Source organism: Salvelinus sp. IW2-2015, linkage group LG17, assembly GCF_002910315.2.
Source record: "Salvelinus sp. IW2-2015 linkage group LG17, ASM291031v2, whole genome shotgun sequence".
Classification (NCBI taxonomy): domain Eukaryota; kingdom Metazoa; phylum Chordata; class Actinopteri; order Salmoniformes; family Salmonidae; genus Salvelinus; species Salvelinus sp. IW2-2015.
The window spans coordinates 8,828,060-8,846,472 of NC_036857.1; the positions used below are offsets into that span (position 1 = coordinate 8,828,060).

The 18,413-nt window shown below is 47.3% G+C and overlaps 1 protein-coding gene across 1 annotated transcript in view; it reads right to left on the reverse strand.

Annotated features, from left to right (window-relative positions):
- LOC111976864 (serine/threonine-protein kinase WNK2-like) overlaps positions 1 to 18,413 on the reverse strand; it is an 80,047-nt gene that overhangs the window by 8,924 nt on the left and 52,710 nt on the right. Inside the window, exons 11-26 of the mRNA XM_070448166.1 lie at positions 16,543 to 17,761; positions 16,091 to 16,428; positions 15,821 to 15,859; positions 15,004 to 15,165; positions 13,743 to 14,240; positions 9,425 to 9,754; positions 8,430 to 8,479; positions 7,568 to 7,730; positions 7,367 to 7,483; positions 3,584 to 3,754; positions 3,312 to 3,363; positions 2,634 to 2,732; positions 1,570 to 2,339; positions 1,143 to 1,194; positions 944 to 1,014; positions 98 to 744 (exon numbers count right to left, since the gene is read on the reverse strand). Of these exons, the coding sequence (XP_070304267.1) occupies positions 98 to 744; positions 944 to 1,014; positions 1,143 to 1,194; positions 1,570 to 2,339; positions 2,634 to 2,732; positions 3,312 to 3,363; positions 3,584 to 3,754; positions 7,367 to 7,483; positions 7,568 to 7,730; positions 8,430 to 8,479; positions 9,425 to 9,754; positions 13,743 to 14,240; positions 15,004 to 15,165; positions 15,821 to 15,859; positions 16,091 to 16,428; positions 16,543 to 17,761 (4,778 nt within the window). The remainder of the gene's footprint in view (positions 1 to 97; positions 745 to 943; positions 1,015 to 1,142; positions 1,195 to 1,569; positions 2,340 to 2,633; positions 2,733 to 3,311; positions 3,364 to 3,583; positions 3,755 to 7,366; positions 7,484 to 7,567; positions 7,731 to 8,429; positions 8,480 to 9,424; positions 9,755 to 13,742; positions 14,241 to 15,003; positions 15,166 to 15,820; positions 15,860 to 16,090; positions 16,429 to 16,542; positions 17,762 to 18,413) is intronic.

Below are 18,413 nucleotides of genomic sequence, written 5' to 3' on the forward strand. Positions count from 1 at the left end.
TTGCTATATTTCAAATGGGTTAACATTGACCCTGTGCATGTATGAATTCATATTTGTGTGTGTGTGTGTGTGTGTGTGTGTGTGTGTGTACACATACTTTTCCCTCAGCCTCTGCAGCTCCTTCCTCATGTCCGCGTCCTCAAACTCAGAATCGTTGTCACTGCTAATGTACGATGCGGGGCCGGGTCCAGGCGGCGAGAGGGCGTGGCCGTTCGCTACCGCGGGTCGCCGGCTCGGCGAATCAGAGCTCTGCACACTGCTGCTGCGGCCCGTGCGGCGCAGGAAGGCCACCGCCCTCTTCATGAGGTCACTTCCGCTGTGTTCTGAGAGTGCGTGGGCTGGAGGCTTGTGGTGGGCAGGGGGAGGGGCTAAACTACTGGTGTCCTCCTCCCCTGAGTCAGAGTCGAAGTGGAAGGAGTAGTTCGTGGCAGCGTCAGCAGTGTGGGCGCGTGGGAGCAGGGTGGGGGTGGCATTGGGGCTGGAGGTGGGAGTGTCCTGGTAGAAGTCTGGGGGGGCTGAGTAGCGGTGGCTACAGTGAGGTTTGGGGGTGTTTTCCAGCCCCTCTTCGGTGGTTATCACTGAAAACCTGCCCACGGCCATACACCCCTGGTCTCGCCGTCCTCCCCCCTCAGCTGCAGCGTGAGAGCCCCCCGAGCCACTAGAGGGAGCCGTGGAGCTGCAGGTGCTGCGACTTCTGGCCTTCTCTAAACGACGGATGATGACGTCTGGAGGAGTGGGGATGATCTGGAGGGGGAGAAAAGACCATGATCAAATTGAATTTAAACATTTAATATCGTATTGAATAAACTGTTTACTAGATCTAAATCTTGAGAAAAATATTACATACGTCAGAAGAATAATTAAATCTAATAAAATAGAAGTGAACTTTGGTTTACTCAAGATAAGCTAAACATTCTGAAAAGAGAAACTACGGTAAAGTTACCTGAAAACGGCTCTTGGAACCATAGGAACTGGAACTGCCCAGCATGTTAGTGTTCAGCACACCTTTACAGGCTTGACAAAATATTGAAACATTAAAACAATTGAATCACTGGAGTCTACCCTAAATAGTCAGAAATAGATACACAATACATAGGATAATGTAATTTCATAGAAAAGGTGTGTTTTGGGATGTTATTTACCTGCAGAGGCACTCAGGGTATCCAAACTATCTGTACGCTCGGGTATCTGAGGCTGAGAGCGGAAAAAAAAGACGGGGGACTATTTGGTCAATAGTATATGAGGGTTACAGGGTGTTTGTCTAGCCATTGTCCTTCTCTGACCCCTGCCATGTCTAAATATATCAACGGCCATCCCACCCACACAACCCGCATCAGAGATCAAACCGCCATGGGTGCAGAGTATAATGCATTATCTGGCCAGCAACCCTGAGCTCTACTTCCTCTGCTAAATGCAGTACCAGTGTCACTAAAGGCTGTGAGTTATAATTGCCAGTGATTACAGTCAATGGCTGAATCAATATCACACTAGGGATTCATACACATCAGATCAAACACTGCGGCTGCCCCAATCAGAATACGCAAGCGCACACACACGGTGCATCTTTACCAGCAGCTCTCCCTTCCTGGGGAGCCCCCCCTCTGTGATGGTCTGGCTGTCAGAGACAAGGGGAGAGCTGACCCCCTCTGTGCTGAAGCCCTGGAGGTCTGAGGCGGTACTGGAGGGAGCAGATGGGGCGTACTCCTGGTACAGCAGGTTCCTCAGCTTCTCATCAAGAGTCTTGATAGTGCGGTCCACAAATTCCACCCTGGGGGGGCCCTCTCCATCAGACTCCCCCAGGCCCCCACCACCTCCACTCCCGGATCCACCAGGTCCATCCTGCTGCTGGGAGGCCTGGTGGGCTGGACTCTGGGGCTGTGATGGTGTTGTGACTTCACCTCCTCCACCCACCATGCTGGGTGTGGCGTAGGGCTGCTGCAAGACCACAGGTTGGTGGGAGCCCAGAGGGGGTGGGTCTCCTGACAGGCTGGCCCCCTGATTGGGTAGACAAGAGGAAGTGCCGCTCGCCCCTTTATGTCCCACCCCATTCACATCCAGAGACACGGGTGGAACAATGGGGCAGCATGGGATGTCTGTTACCATGGAGACACAGGGCTCGTGGCGGCCCACAGCAGCAGTGGTAGTATTGGTGGTGGGTTTGGTTCCAGAGGCCTGGGGCTGCTGCATTCTGGCCTCGCCCACATTAGGGTCCTGAGGCTGAGCAGAGCTCTGGGGTGCAGGGAGGGCAGACGGGGCTGGAGTAGGGGCTGTGGTGGTCAGGGCAGGAACAGGAGGAGTAGTAATGCAGCTGGACCTAGACAATGACGTATCAGGAGCCTCTGTAGCAGAGAGCAGGGGAGAGAGAGAAGAGAAGGCGTTAAAGAAAGAGAGATGATGGAATTAAAGAGTGGAGTCAAGGAGATAGATGTCCTGTGGGTGTGTGAGGGTATTACATCATCACTTGTCTTCCCCCATCAGAGCTCTGTCAGTTGGAGCACAAAGCCTGCCCTTCACCACAGCAACACTGGCATTACATAACTGACCCCTACACAGCACATACAACACACGCTCATTAGCTCATTCACACAGCTTTATTCACCCACGTGTGTGTGTGTGTGTGTGTGTACACGCACCCTTGGCTGTAGAGGCATTTGATGAGGTCTTCTCCCTGTTTGGCGTGGGCGTCTCGGCCACGGGGCAGATAATGAACCAGCGCTTCCCAGTGTGGAGGACTGCCAAGTACACAGAGACAAAGACACACCCATATATCCAGATCTACTAGCAACAACAGAATAGAGCTAGAAAAGACACATGCACTGAAATTCAGATGAACTGCAAATACAGGAGAAAAAGAGTCACAAATTCATATCAACTACCAACTTATGTTCAGAGGAAGAGAACGGGGGATAGAGAGATTGATTGGGGGAGAAAAGATAGGACAGAGAGATGTGAAAGAAGAGCGATTGAGAGCTGAAGAGAGATTGCAGTCCCTATGAAACAACCAGTCACCCTCTTCATCTCCACTCCTGACCACAACCTCCCAGAACATTCTAACCTGCTGTGTCTGGAGGTTCACAGGGAGAGGCTGTAATGTGCTATGTAATGCATCTGAAGTGGTTTGAGAAACTAGAAGATTAGTGGTCCTGGAAGACCTCAGCGAGTGCAGGCATTTGTTCCAGCTTATCTCTAACGTACATAATTAAAAAATAATTTGAAACCATGATTAGTTGATTTTCTGAATCGATGTGTTACAGCTGGGCTTGAGCAAAAGCCTGCACACAATGTGTGGCCAGGAGGTCGCGAAGCCTTACCGTTCTGCTGGTAAACAAGCTGTGGTGAATTAGGTGTAGCAGTCTTTGAACCCTAGAAAGGGAAATAATCATTATAAATGGCTGGCGCTAAAGAGTATAACTTCTAGACAATGAAGCTTGAATGGATACGCTCAACAATGTCACCATGTTGGCCCCCGGATGGTTTGTTGGCAGCCCTGCTCACAGTCATCTTGAGAGTGTTTTGAGGATGCCAACTGCCACCCCCCCAACTCTGTTACCCTCCCAAATCCCCTGTACCCCCCCTTCCTCACCTCTCCCCCCAGTATGACTGTTCCGTGGCTCTGTTGAGGACTGCCCACGTGGTCAGAGCTCCTCTCCCCCTCCGTGTCTTCACTCAGCATATCCTCAGCCTTGTCCACAATGTCCTTCAGCTGCTCTATAAACATCTCCTTCTCCAGGAGCAGGATGAAGTCATTCTCCACCTGAGGGACAGAGAGAGACCATCCATCAGTATTAGATCCCCTTAAAAGTTGATAATAAATGGACTTTACTTTGATAAATATTGGACTAGGCCTATGTGAATTGAATAAGTCACTAAAAAGTGTTTGAAACCTGCCTTTCCAAAACTGGGCCGGTGGTATCAGTTTTGGAAACCTCTATAGGATGTTGGGGGAATGAAACAAAAATAATGTGCAATAAAATAGGAATCCACATACAAAAAATAAATAAAGTGTAACCACCCAAAATGAACAGGGCAGGAGTTTTTAGAGCGAGAGGAGAGAGTTTTGCTGCAATGCAGTGGAAAAGAACAGCATCATAGGGAGTTTCTGTGCCTTGAGACATGAAAGAGCATCTCACTAAGAGCGAGCAGGCAGAGAGCACAAACACAGTTTAGGAAGCCGGCTGAAAGAGGTAACACTTTCTCTGGGGCGTAGTGGAACATTCTTGGAGCTACTGTGTGCATCTGTAGGTGCAGCAGCCCCACAACACAAGTGGGTGTTCAAAAGGATATTCAGGACTACACAAGCTTGTGTGTGGAGGTGTCAATCAGTGCTTGTGTGTCTCAAAAGCCTGTAGAAGTGTATGTAAGGAACAAATATATTTTTTCTCCAATATTCACATGGCTTTACAGTGCATTTGGAAAGTATTCAGACACCTTGATTTCTTCACTTCACAGCCTTATTCTAAAATGGATTAAATCGTCCGTCCCCCCCCCTAAATCTACACACAATACTCCATAATGACAACAAAAACAGGTTTTTAGAAATATTTGCAAATTTATTAAAAACAATACAGGAATTTCACATTTAAATACAGTACCAGTCAAAAGTTGACACCTACTCATTCAAGGGTTGTTCTTTATTTTTACTTTATTTTCTACATAGTATAGTGAAGACATCAACACTATGAAATAACACATATGGAATCATGTGGTAACCCCCCCKAAAAAGTGTTAAATCAAAATATTTCTTATATTTGAGATTCTTCAAAATAGCCACGCTTTGCCTTGATGACAGCTTTGCACACTCTTGGCATTCTCTCAACCAGCTTCATGAGGTAGTCACCTTGAATGCATTTCAATTAACAGATGTGCCTTGCTAAAAGTTAATTTGACAAATCTCTTTCCTTCTTAATGAGTTTGAGCCAATCAGTTGTGTTGTGAAAAAGTAGGGGTGGTATACAGAAGATAGTCTTTTACCAAATAGGGCTAAGTCCATATTATGGAGAGAACAGCTCAAATAAGCAAAGAGAAAGGACAGTACATCATTACTTTAAGACATGGTCAGTCAATCCGGAAAATGTCAAGAACATTGAAAGTTTCTTCAAGTGCAGTCGCAAAAACCATCAAGCACTATGATGAAACTGGCTCTTATGAGGACCGCCTCAGGAAAGGAAGACCCAGAGTTACCTCTGCTGCAGAGGATAAGTTCATTAGAGTTACCAGCCTCAGATTGCACCCCAAATAAATGCTTCAGAGACATCAACTGTTCAGAGTAGACTGCATGAATCAGGCCTTCATGGTTGAATTGCTGCAAAGAAACCACTATTAAAAAGGACACCAATAAGAAGAAGAGACTTGCTTGGACATTAGACCAGTGGAAATCTGTCCTTTGGTCTGATGAGTCCAAATGTGAGATTTTTAGTTCCAACCGCCATGTCTTTGTGAGACGCAGAGTAGGTGAACGGATGATCTCTGCATGTGTGGTTCCCACCGTGAAGCATGGAGGTGGTGTGATGGTGTGTTGCTGGTGACACTGTCAGTGATTTATTTAGAATTCAAGGCACACTTAACCAGCATGGCTACCACAGCATTCTGCAGCGATACGCCTTCCCATCTCGTTTGAGCTTAGTYGGAATATCATTTATTTTTCAACAGGACAATGACCCAACACACCTTCAGGCTGTGTAAGGTCTATTTGACCAAGAAGGAGAGTGATGGAGTAATGCATCAGATGACCTGGTCTCCACAATCACCGACCTCAACCCAATTGAGATGAGTTGGACCACAGAGTGACAAAAAAACAGCCGACAAGTGCTCAGCATATGTGGGACCTCCTTCAAGACTGTTGGAAAAGCATTCCAGGTGAAGCTGGTTGAGAGAATGCCAAGTGTGCAAAGCTGTCATCAAGGCAAAGAGTGGCTACTTTGAAGAATCTAAAATATATTGATTTGTTTAACACCTTTGGTTACTACATGATTCCATGTATTATTTCATAGTTTTGATGTCTTCATTATTATTCTACAATGTAGAAAATAGTACAAATTAAAAATAACTTAAATGAGTAGGCGTCCAAACTTTTGACTGGTACTATAAGTTTTCAGACCCTTTACTTAGTACTTTGTTGAAGCACCTTTGGCAGCGATTACAGCCTTGAGTCTTCTTGGGTATGACGCTACAATCTCGGCACACCTGTATTTGGGGAGTTTCTCCCATTCTTCTCTGCAGATCCTCTCAAGCTGAATGGGGAGCATTGCGGCACAGCTATTTTCAGGTCTCTCCAGAGATGTTCGATCAGGTTTAAGTCTGAGCTCTGGCTGGGCCACTCAAGGACATTGAGACTTGTCCCGAAGCCACTCCTGCYTTGTCTTGGCTGTGTGCTTAGTGTCGTTGTCATGTTGGAAGGTGAACCTTTGCCCCAGTCTGAGAACCTGCTCGAGAGCACTCAGGACCTCTGTACTTTGCGCTGTTCAGCTTTCCCTCGATCCTGACTAGTTTCCCAGGCTCTACTGCTGAAAAACATCCCCACAACATGATGCTGCCACCACCATGCTTCACCGTAGGGATGGTGCCAGGTTTCCTCCAGACGTGACGCTTGGCATTCAGGCCAAAGACCAGAGAATCTTGTTTCATGTTCTCAGAGTCCTTTAGGTGCCTTTTGGCAAACTCCAAGTGGGGTGTCATGTGCCTTACTAAGGAATGTCTTTCGTCTGGCCACCATAAAGGACTGATTAGTGGAGTGCTGCAGAGATGGTTGCCCTTCTTGCTCTGTCATGACCATCAGGTTATTGGTCACCTCCCTGACCAACGCCCTTTTCCCCCCGATTGCTAAGTTTGGCCGGGCAGCCAGCTCTAGGAAGAGTTTTGGTGGTTCCAAACTTCTTCCATTTAAGAATGATGGAGACCACTGTGTTCTTGGGGACCTTCAATGCTACAGTTAAGTTGTTTTGGTACCCTTCCCAGTACCGTTCCTCTACACAATCCTGTCCCGGAGCTCTACGGACAATTCCTTCGACCTCATGGTTTGGTTTTTGCTCTGACATGCACTGTCAACTGTGGGGCCTTTCCAAATCATGTCCAATCAATTTAAATTTACCACAGGTGGACTCCAATCAAGTTCTAGAAACATCTCAAGGATGATCAATGGAAATAGATTGCACCTGAGCTCAATTTTGAGTCATCGCAAAGGGTCTGAATACTTATGTAAATAAGTTATTAACCTGTTTTTGCTTTGTCATTATGGGGTATTGTGTATAGATTGATGAGGGAAATGTTTTATTTAATCCATTTTAGAATAAGGCTGTAACATAACAAAATCTGAAAAAAGGGAAGGTGATACTGTATGTGCCATTGCAAGCGTTTCCACTAACCGTACCATGTAAGTGGCGATCTCCTCAGGTGCGTCTCCGTCCAGGTCGAACTTGAAGGTGACCATCTTGTGGTTGTGGGTCTCCAGCTGACACTCCACCATCTTATCCCCTGTATTACACACCTGGACCAGGGAGGAACAGAGGTCAGACATGGATGTGCGGTATGCAGATTGATCTTACACTATGTATGCGTGTGCTGTACTTACGTTGAGCATGCTGAGTTTGGGCTTGTTGATCTTCTCTTGGCGTGATCGGGTGCGTGTGGAGCGGCGGTGGGGTTTCCGGACCTTCCCCTCGCCCTTCCCTGACCCATGTGTCCCCTCATTACCGTCGCTCATCTCCTTCCCTGAGGTGGCATCGGAGTTCACACTGGGTTACAGAAGAGCGAGAGACCATGTTATGGAAAAGTCAACCAACTCATACATAAAGCCAAATGAAATGGGTTGAGACAGTCCTAAAATCCTGCACTAAACCAGAACACTGAACAGTATGTACACTTCCCCGATGTGCACTTTAAGGGTCAGCTGCGTACCGAAAGTTAACGATTTAGGCATATCAAAATCAAAACTAAACCAGGTGGTGGATTAAGGGAAAGCCCACTCGTTTTCTGCTTCAAGGGAAATTGTTTATAATAAAGCGATACAAGGGTCTTGTTACACACCGTTCTTTATAACAATTAAATTAGGGAGCAGAYACAGCATCCAGATTTCCCAGTTGTCAAATTGGTAGGCCTCTATACTATAGTGCTAGACAACGGAACAGCTCAGAACACATGCCCAGAAAACCAGGCTGCATTCCCTGCGGTACACAACACTCAATCCCTCTGTTCATTTCATTCATCAACCACCACATCCTGCATCACAACAAGCCTGGGCAACACAAGCGCTCTGCTAGCACTCTCCAAAACCATAAGTGAGGTCTATGGGATGCCCGTTGCTAAGCAACTACCACTGATGCCCCACCACCAAACCGCTTACTATAGTTGTTAGATTACCCTCATCCTGAGAGAAGAGGATGATCGGCATCACTGAACAAGTCTCCTACCACACCACCAAATAGCCATCATACCTGTCGTAGGAGTAGCTGGCCCCTGAAGCTTGCATCTCTGCACCAGGATCCTGCAGACAAATCAAACAAAGTGAGTACAACAGGATGAAGGGCTGTTCATGCTGTGAACAGAGGTTGGGAACATTAGCTAGGTCATTGGGGCGGCAGGGTAGCCTAGTGGTTAGAGTGTTGGACTAGTAACCGAAAGATTGCAAGTTCAAATCACCGAGCTGACAAGGTACAAATCTGTCATTCTGCCCCTGAACAGGCAGTTAACCCACTGTTCCTAGGCCATCATTGAAAATAAGAATTTGTTCTTAACTGACTTGCCTAGTTAAATAAAGGTAAAATAAAAAAATGAACAGAGATGAGGAGAGTTGTGGAATATTAGGTTTCTACAACGTGTAAAAAACACAATTTCCTATTATCATTTGCCTCCTGAAAAGAAACTATCCTTTCTTTGTGCCCACAAATGTTTAGATATACTGGTAAAGTTACCAGGTTGTAAGCTAGTTAGCTAATGAGATAACGTGACGAATAAGGTGTAAACAAATGGTTATTGGCTCGCGAGTAGTTTTAGAATGGCCCTCGTCATGGTTTACGCGTGATAATATGGGTACAACTTTTGAACGGTTTGGGCTAGAACTAAGCCTGTTTTAATTGTAGTAATCGTGGAACCACAACGGTCACGAATCTGCACTTTTTCTTTAGGGTACTCAAACAGGGCCACCGCAAAGCCTAATCATTACAACAATTATAAGCTGGGCGATGTTCTTTCTCTAGGCTCACTGGTGCTCCAAAATTAAAATTCCAGGTCGCACAGCTAAATATTTTAGGAGCATATGGAACCAAAAGGCACAATTTAACCAATGTATGGTTGGGGAGGATATTTGGCGTGCAGGGATATTGGTGATGTTGTTTGAGGGACAGGTAGAGGGAGGGTCGGAGGGGCTGAGGGGGGATATTGAAGGACTTGGGGGGGGGGGGGGCGTATAGGTCAGGTCAGTCCTCCATACCTCCAGATTGGACTCTGTTAGAGGCTGTGCCGAGGTGACCGTCGTCCCTGTGCTGGCACTGGCCTGGTTCTGCTGTGTCAAGCTGGTGCTGGCAGGCCCAGGTCCTGCTGTCTGGGAGCCTGGTGGATGTGACGCTGGAGCCAGGGGTTGGCTCTGGTTCTGGCCTAGTGCCTGACGCCGAGACAGGGTTTGGCTGAGGTTCTGGTCAAGCTGGGCTGCGGCAGTGACTGTGCCCCTGTCCGACCCACTATGTATGGGAGAGGAGAAAACTGCAAGATGGGTAGGCTGGGAGGGGTGGCCTGGATCTGGAAGCTGGGTCTGCTGCTTGACCTGTTGAGGTAGGGAGGAACAAAGTATATTATAGTAGGGGAGGACGCCACATGAACATGCAAAAATACACAAAAAGAATAGCTAGGTATGGAAAAACAGATACGGTTCCCGACTCCAGTTATACCACAAAAACCTTGGTTAAATTCCAGCCCTCTTACGGTGCCTTCAAAGTATTCACACCCCTTGACTTTTTCCACATTTTGTTGTGTTACAGCCAGTATATAAAATGGATTAAATTGAGATTTGTTTTCACTGGCCTACACATAATATCCCATAATGTCAACATGGAATTGTTTATAGACATTTTTACAAGCTAATTAAAAATGAAAAGCAAAAAATGTTGATTCTAAGTATTCAATCCCTTTGTTATGGCAAGCCTAGATAAGTTCAGCATTAAAAATGTGCTTAATAAGTCATWATACGTTGCATGGACTAACTCTACGTCCAATAATTGTGTTTAACATGATTTTTGAATGACTTCCTAATCTCTGTACCCCACACATACAGATAATTGTAAGGTCCCGCAGTCAAACAGTGAATTTCAAACACAGATTCAACCACAAAAGACCAGGGAGGTTTTCCAATGCCACGCAAAGAGCACCTATTGGTAGATGGACACAAATAAAAAAAGACATTGAATATCCCTTTGAGCACGGTGAAGTTAATTACACTTTGGATAGTTTATCAATACACTCAGTCACTACAAAGATACAGGCGTCCTGTCTAACTCAGTTGCAAGAGAGGAAGGAAACCACTCAGGGATTTCACCATGAGGCCAATGGTGACTAAAACAGTTTGAGTTTAATGGCTGTGGTAGGAGAAAACTGAGGATGGCTCAACAACGGTGCTGTAGGTGTCCTGGAGGGCAGGTAGTTTGCCCCGGGTGATGCGTTGGGCAGACCGCACCACTCTCTGGAGAGCGCTGCAGTTGCGGGCAGTGCAGTTGCCGTACCAGGCGGTGATACAGCCTTGTAAAAGTTTGAAGGTTTTAGGGGCTAAGCCAAATTTCTTCAGCCTCTTGAGGTTGAAGAGGTGCTGTTGCACCTTTCTTACCACACCGTCTGTGTGGGTGGACCATTTCAGATCATCAGTGATGTGTACGCCAAGGAACTTGAAGCTTTCCACCTTCACTGCGGTCCCGTTGATGTGGATAGGGACGTGCTCCCTCTGCTGTTCTTGTCCACGTTCGGCTCCTTTGTTTTGTTGACGTTGAGTGAGAGGTTATTTTCCTGGCACCATTCTCCCAGGGCACTCACCTCTTCCCTGTAGGCTGTCTAGTCATTCTTGGTAATTAGGCCTACTACTGTTGTGTCGTCTGCAAACTTGATTGAGTTGGAAGCGTATGTGGCCACGCAGTCATGGGTGAACAGGGAGTACAGGAGGGGGCTGAGCACGCACCCTTGTGGGGCCCCTGTGTTGAGGATCAGTGAAGAGGTGTTGTTTCCTACCTTCATCACCTGGGGCTGGCCAGTCAGGAAGTCCAGGACCAAGTTGCACAGGGCGGGGTTCAGACCCAGGCCCCCGAGCTTAATGCTGAGCATGGAGGGTACTATGGCATTGAATGCTGAGCTATACTCAACGTACACCATTCTTACATAGGTATTCCTCTTGTCCAGATGGGATAGGGCAGTGCGATGGAGATTGTATCGTCTGTGGATCTATTGCGGCAGTAAACAAATTGAAGTGGGTCTAGGGAGTCAGGTAAGGTAGAGGATCCTTAACTAGCCTTTCAAAGCATTTCATGATGACAGAAATGAGTGATATGGGGCGATGTTCAGTTACCTTTGCTTTCTTGGGTACAGGAACAATGGTGGACATCTTGAAGCAAGTGGGGACAGCAGACTGGGATAGGGAGAGATTGAATATGTCCTTAAAACACTCCAGCCAGCTGGTCTATGCATGCTATGAGGATGCGGCTAGGGATGCCGTCTGGACCGGCAGCCTTGCGAGGGTTAACCCACGTCGGCCACAGTCAAGGAGAGCAAACAGTCCTTGGTAGCGGGCCACGTCGGTGGCACTGTGTTATCCTCAAAGCGGGCAAAGGTGTTTAGCTTGTCCGGAAGCAAAGACTGTCCGCAACATGGCTGGTTTTGTAGTCCGTGATTGCCTGTAGACCCTGCCACATACGTCTCGTGTCTGAGCCATTGAATTGGGACTCCACTGTCTCTGTACTGATGTTTTGCCTGTGATTGCCTTATGGAGGAAATAACTAGACTGATTGTATTTCGGCCATATTCCCATTCACCTTGCCATGCTAAAATGCGGTGGTAAACACTTTCAGTTTTGCGCCAATACTGACATTTATCCAAGGTTTTTGGTTTGGGTAGATTTCAATAGTCACAGTGGGTACAACATCTCCTATACACTTCCTGATGAACTCCGCCACCGTATCCGTGTATTCGTCAATGTTATTCTCAGAGGCTACCTGGAACATATCCCAGTCCGCATTATCAAAACAATCTTGAGGCATGGATTCCGATTGGTCAAACCAGCGTTGAATAGAGATGTGCCATCTCTTTGCACACTCTTGGCATTCTCTCAACCAGCTTCATGAGGTAGTGTTAAACAAATCAAAATACATTTGAGATTCTTCAAAGTAGCCACCCTTTGCCTTGACAGCTTTGCACACTGTTGACATTCTCTCAACCAGCTTCATGAGGTAGTCACCTGGAATGAATTTCAAATAACAGATGTGCCTTGTTAAAAGTCAATTTGTGGAATTTCCTTCTTAATGGGTTTGAGCCACTCAGTTGTGTTGTGACAAGGTAGGGGTGGTATACAGAAGATAGCCCTATTTGATTAAAGACCAAGTCCATATTATGGCAAGAACAGCTCAAATAAGCAAAGAAAAAGGACAGGACCATTACTTTAAAAACACGAAGGTCAGTCAATCCGGAAAATGTAAAGAACTTTGAAAGTTTCTTCAAGTGCAGTCGCAAAAACCATCAAGCACCATGACGAAACTGGCTCTCATGAGGACCGCCACAGGAAAGGAAGACCCAGAGTTACCTCTGCTGCAGAGGATAAGTTACCAGCCTAAGAAATTGCAGCCCAAATCACAGAGTTCAAGTAACAGACCGCTCAACATCAACTGTTCAGAGGAGACTGCGTGAATAAGGCTTTCATGGCCAAATTGCTGCAAAGAAAACACTACTAAAGGACACGAATAATAAGAGACTTGCTTGGGCCAAGAAACACGAGCAATGGAAATTAGACCGGTGGAAATCTTTCCTTTGGTCTGAAGTCCAAATTTCAGATTTTTGGTTCCAACCACCGTGTCTGTGAGACACAGAATAGGTGAACGGATGATCTCCACGTGTGGTTCCCACTGTAAAGCATGGAGGAGGTTTGATGGTGTGGGGGTGCTTTGCTGGTGACACTGATTTGTTTAGAATTCAAGGCACACGTAAACCAGCATGGCTACCACAGCATTCTGGAGCAATACACCATCCCATCTGGTTTGGGCTTAGTAGGACTATCATTTGTTTTCAATAGGACAATGACCCAACACACCTCCAGGCTGTGTAAGGGCTATTTGACCAAGAAGGAGAGTGATTGAGTGCTGCATTAGATGACCTGGCCTACACAATTACCTGACAATTAGCATATGTGGGAACTCCTTCAAGACTGCTGGAAAAGCATTCCAGGTGAAGCTGGTTGAGAGAATGCCAAGAGTGTGCAAAGCTGTCATCAAGGCAAAGGGTGGCTACTTTGAAGAATCTAAAATATATTTTCATTTGTTTAACATATGATCCCATATGTGTTATTTAATTTAGAAAATACCTTGAATGGGTAGGTGTCCAAACTTTCGACTTGTACTGTATGTAAATTATTTCATTTTCAATACATTTGCAAAAACTGATGGGGTATTGTCTGTAGATGGGTGAGAAAAAACATCTATTTAATCCATTTTGAATTCAGGCTGTAACAACAAAATGTGGCATAAATGAAGGGGTATGAATACTTTCTGAAGGCACTGTATATTTACCTGTCTTAACGGCTGAGAGCTGTGCAGAGCAAGCTCAGGTGCAGCGGCAGGGTGTGAGTATGTGGGGGGTGTGTTGTGTTGAACAGGTAGGGGTAGGGAAGAATTGTCTGGGTTCATGTGGTGCGTATTCTGCAGTTGTGTGTTCTGTTGTCCAGGGAGTGAGGCAGGGTGTGTGTGTGTCATAACACTCTGTTGCAAAACAGCAGGGTACATCTGCAGGTGCTGTGGCAGTGTGGGTGTTGCCATGGCCAGCAGGGTTGTGGGTGAGGGTATCAAGGACACAGAGGTGGGTGGCACCAGAGCGTTCCCTATATGCAGGGGGGCAAGGGGCGAGACAGAGGGGGGCAGAGTGGCAGGCTGGCCTGGGGAGAGGTAGAGAGGGGGCAGAGATGGGGCAGTGGAGGAGGGGTAGGACTGGGGAACAGGGCAGGGGTGAGGGTAGGAGTCATATCCAGCCAGAGGTGTCACCACTTGGATGTTGGGATACGGTGAGGGAAACTGGGAGGAGAAGAAAAGGGTAGAATATGAAAGCAACCAGAAACCAMGGTCTGGAGTATGGAACCCAATGGTGTTTCCAGTTATGTTCCATACTGCAAACCGATCAGGCAAGCAAAAGGCAAGAAAATACCATATTCCCAATATAGTGCACAGCTTTTGACAAAAGCACTGCACTATGAGGTATAGGATGCCATCAGACAAAGAAAGAGATACCCCAAGCTATACTCAACTAAGGACCAAAGTCCTCTCAGCTTGAGGAGGTCAACAGTTAAAAAAAATATATACAGTACCAGTCAAAAGTTTGGATACCTTCTCATTCAAGTTTTTTTTTTTTTTCACAATTTTCTACATTATAAAATAATCAAACTATGAAATAACATATGGAATCATGTAGTAACCAAAAAAAAGTGTTACATCAAAATATATTTTAGATTCTTCAAAGAAGCCACCCTTTGCCTTGACAGCTTTGCACACTCTTGGCATTCTCTCAACCAGCTTCACCTGGAATGCTTTCCCAACAGTCTTGAAGGAGTTCCCACATATGCGGAGCACTTGTTGACTGCTTTTCCTTCACTCTGCGGTCCAAATAATCTCAACCCTTAAATGAGTAGATGTCCAAACCTTTGACTGGTACTGTACTTTAGTGGCCAAATGTAATTAGCACATCTACGTACATAGTTGGCTACATACAGTATGGTACCAAAAAAAGTGAATAAAGGACAATCCATCCCTGGTAGCAGTGAAAGTGAAATGGAGGGGTTACCTGTGAAAGGTGTGTTGGTGGAAGAGAAGTGGACATCTGTAGTGGCTGCAACTGCAGAGGGTCAGAGGCCTGAGCCAATGGCTGCTGAGGAGGCAATGCCTGGGCAGGCAGACTAGATAATGATTGGTGGTGCTGGGGAAGGCTTTGACCCCCAGGAACATTCTAGAGACAGAGTACAAGAGASCGAGCGAGAGAACAAGAGCGAGAACAAGAGCGAGAGAGAACAAAAAGTGGGGTGAGGGGTCGGTCTCCGGTTACATCTCTCAATTGGATATCTGCTTTTCCTGCTATTGACCCAAACAGAATCAGGCTCATATTTCCCATCCTGTCCTTGGAGTCAGCCAGCATGTGGCTGTTACTGCAGCACACTCCACAGACACAGAACAGGCCCGAGGGACTGAGGAGCTGGCAGATGCAACGGATAAAAACACTATTATTGTTTTCATTATAGTTCCCATTATGTCTCCGTTTGTCCACGCTCAGATTAAACTCTTACTACTTGCTCTGTGATTGACCAAACGTCCTCATCCCAGGAGCACCTAAACAACCCCAACGTCCTCATCCCAGGAGCACCTAAACAACCCCAACGTCCTCATCCCAGGAGCACCTAAACAACCCCAACGTCCTCATCCCAGGAGCACCTAAACAACCCCAACGTCCTCATCCCAGGAGCAACATACAGGCAAACCAACAGTATTGTCATAACTAAACATTGTTCATCTGACACAAAGGACGTACAGTGCATTTGTTTTCTCTTCCTCCGACAGTGTTATTTAGGTGATTTTGACAGTGTGTATTGAGACGAAGGGAGATCTACCTGGTTCAGAAAAGCTGGGTTGTGGAGATAGCGTTGGTACTATGAGAAATGAAAACACAGGGTCAGAGAACTGAAACTTTACTCAAAGGGGAGCACTGTACTGGGCAGTTACTCTCCACCAGGTTAGCTTTGGCCGGGGAGAGGTAATTACTTTTGCCCAACTACATATCGATCCCTAGCCTTAAGCACTCCATGAAGAGAACGMCTCAGGTTGAAATTGGGCAACTTGCTAAGTTACTGAAGACTCCTTTAACTTCATATTGAACTCACCTGCTGGCCTGGGGATAGTGGGGCCACCTGGGCCTGGCTGTGCTGTGCAGTAGTCCCAGTCTGTTGTTGCACTATGGGGGCCACTGGGTAGGTCTGTGGGTCTGCGGCCTGCTGTGGAGCCTGAGCAGATGGATAGGCCTGACCCATCACACTGGGTTGGAGTGATGTGTAGCCTTGCACCGTTGCAGCTTGTGTGGCTGTGGGTGGGTAGCTCTGTGAAGCAGCCTGTTGTATGTGTGGGTCTGAGGGTGGGTAGCTCTGTGAAGCAGCCTGTTGTATGTGTGGGGCTGAGGGTGGGTAGCTCTGTGAAGCAGCCTGTTGTGTTGTGTGGGCTGAGGGGGGTTAGCTCTTGAAGGCAGCCTGTTGTATGTGTGTGGGCTGAGGGTGGTAGCTCTGTGAAGCAGCCTGTTGTGTGTGTGGGGCTGAGGGTGGGTAGCTCTGGTGAAGCTAGCTCTGTTGTATGTGTGGGGCTGAGGGTGGGTAGCTCTGTGAAGCAGCCTGTTGTATGTGTGGGGCTGAGGGTGGGTAGCTCTGTGAAGCAGAGTTCTGTTGCCCCATCAGGGGTACAGAACTGGGGTAACTCTGGAGGGTTGAACCTTGCTGCACAGTATGGGCAGGTGACTGGTAGCGCTGGACAACTGGAGCCTGTTGGACAGTAGGCTTAACCAACGGCTGGCTGTGTTGGGGTAGGGGGACCTGCACAGTCTGTTGGCTGTGCTGCATGGGACTATCCTGTTGGACAGCGGTCTGTGCCATTTGCTGGATGTGTTGCTGCTGAATGGGGACCTGCACTGTCTGCTGTCTGTGATGCATGGGACTACACTGGCCAAGCTGCAGAATGGAAGGCATGGCTTTGTCTGAGAGGCTGTGTGGGGCTGGGCAAGGCTGGACTGGGGGAGGCACAACAGAAGCTAGAGGTTGTGTTGCTACACTGGGGGTCCAAGTAGGGAGACTGGGTATAGGTATTGTGTGGACCACAGTTGGGGCTACAGATGCATAACTCTGTGTGGGTGCAGTCTGTTGGAGATGCCCCACTGGAGCGGAGTAGTTCTGTGCAGCTGGTTGTGAGGGTTTTGTTGCTGCTGCTATGGTAGCTGCCGCTATGGTAGCTGCCAATACAGTCTGTTGGACAGACAAAGCTGCTGCTGCTGAGAAGCTTGCTGGTGTTGGGTTTTGTTGCAGAGTTGGAGCTGCGTAGCTCGCTGCAGTTTGAGTCAGCTGTTGCAGAGCTGGAGCAACATAACTCTGTGGAGTTGGTGTCCTCTGGATTGGCATTGTTGCTGCTGTGTAGCTTGCTGCTGCAGTGTGTGGCTGCTGCGGTGGCATGGTTGTCGCTGAAAAGCTTGCTGCAGGCTGTTGAAGTGGTACATTTGCAGTTGTATAACTTTCTGCTGTTGCGGTCTGTTGCTGAGGTGGAGCTGGGTAGCTCTGTCCGGTATGATTCTGTTGCAGAGGAATGTTTGATGCCGAGTAACTTGCTGAAGCTGGGGTGTGTTGCAAAGCTACAGCTGAGAAGCTGGCTGTGGTGGGTGTCTGTTGAATGACCTGGGGAGCGGTGGGGTAGCTGTGGCCAGGCTGGAGGTATTGCAGGTGGGTGTGCAGGGCCGGGGCGGAGGCAGGCTGGCTCTGGAGAGACGCATGGTTCTGGAGCAAGGTGTGCACAGCACTGGACTGAGAGGAGAGAGAGACATGTTAAAGGACAAAGACACATTGGGGGCGCTTTTAGGCCCTCGTTAAAATGTACTGTATTTGACAGTGACGTAAAATATTTCTGAATGAACACATCTAAATATCTGAATCTACAAACTTGGAACAATATAGATAGACATCCTCTACAAGAGAAAAACCAATATGAGCCAAAACAAATACACAGGATGTCAATGATAATGAGCGGCTGAAGGATTAAAATAAAGTTTAAAAAAACAAACAGACAATGGCAGGGTTAACAGAAGAGGCAGCAGGTGTGAACTACAATAAGGAGGTATGGGAAAGGGAAGAGGGGATATGGGAGGTTAGAGGGGACACAGCAACATTCATTCCCTTGGTTTGCAGCAGCCATCTGTTCATTCAGAGGACGTTCCATGGGTAAGTTGATATGAGCGTGTGTAGAAGGATGGGTTTTGCATTCTGGCATTCGGTCAGTAAAGCAGAAAGAGAAGACATTAACAAGCCAGCTCAAGTTGGCAGCGGGTTAGAGAGTTAGTCAGTCAGCAGTATCTATGGTCCTCCAGAGAACCAGCTTGTCCCAAAGCGCACCAGTAGAACCATGGACTTCTATGGTAGTTTGAAGCTGAGCGGGAGAGAGCAGGGTCCAGTCCCATGA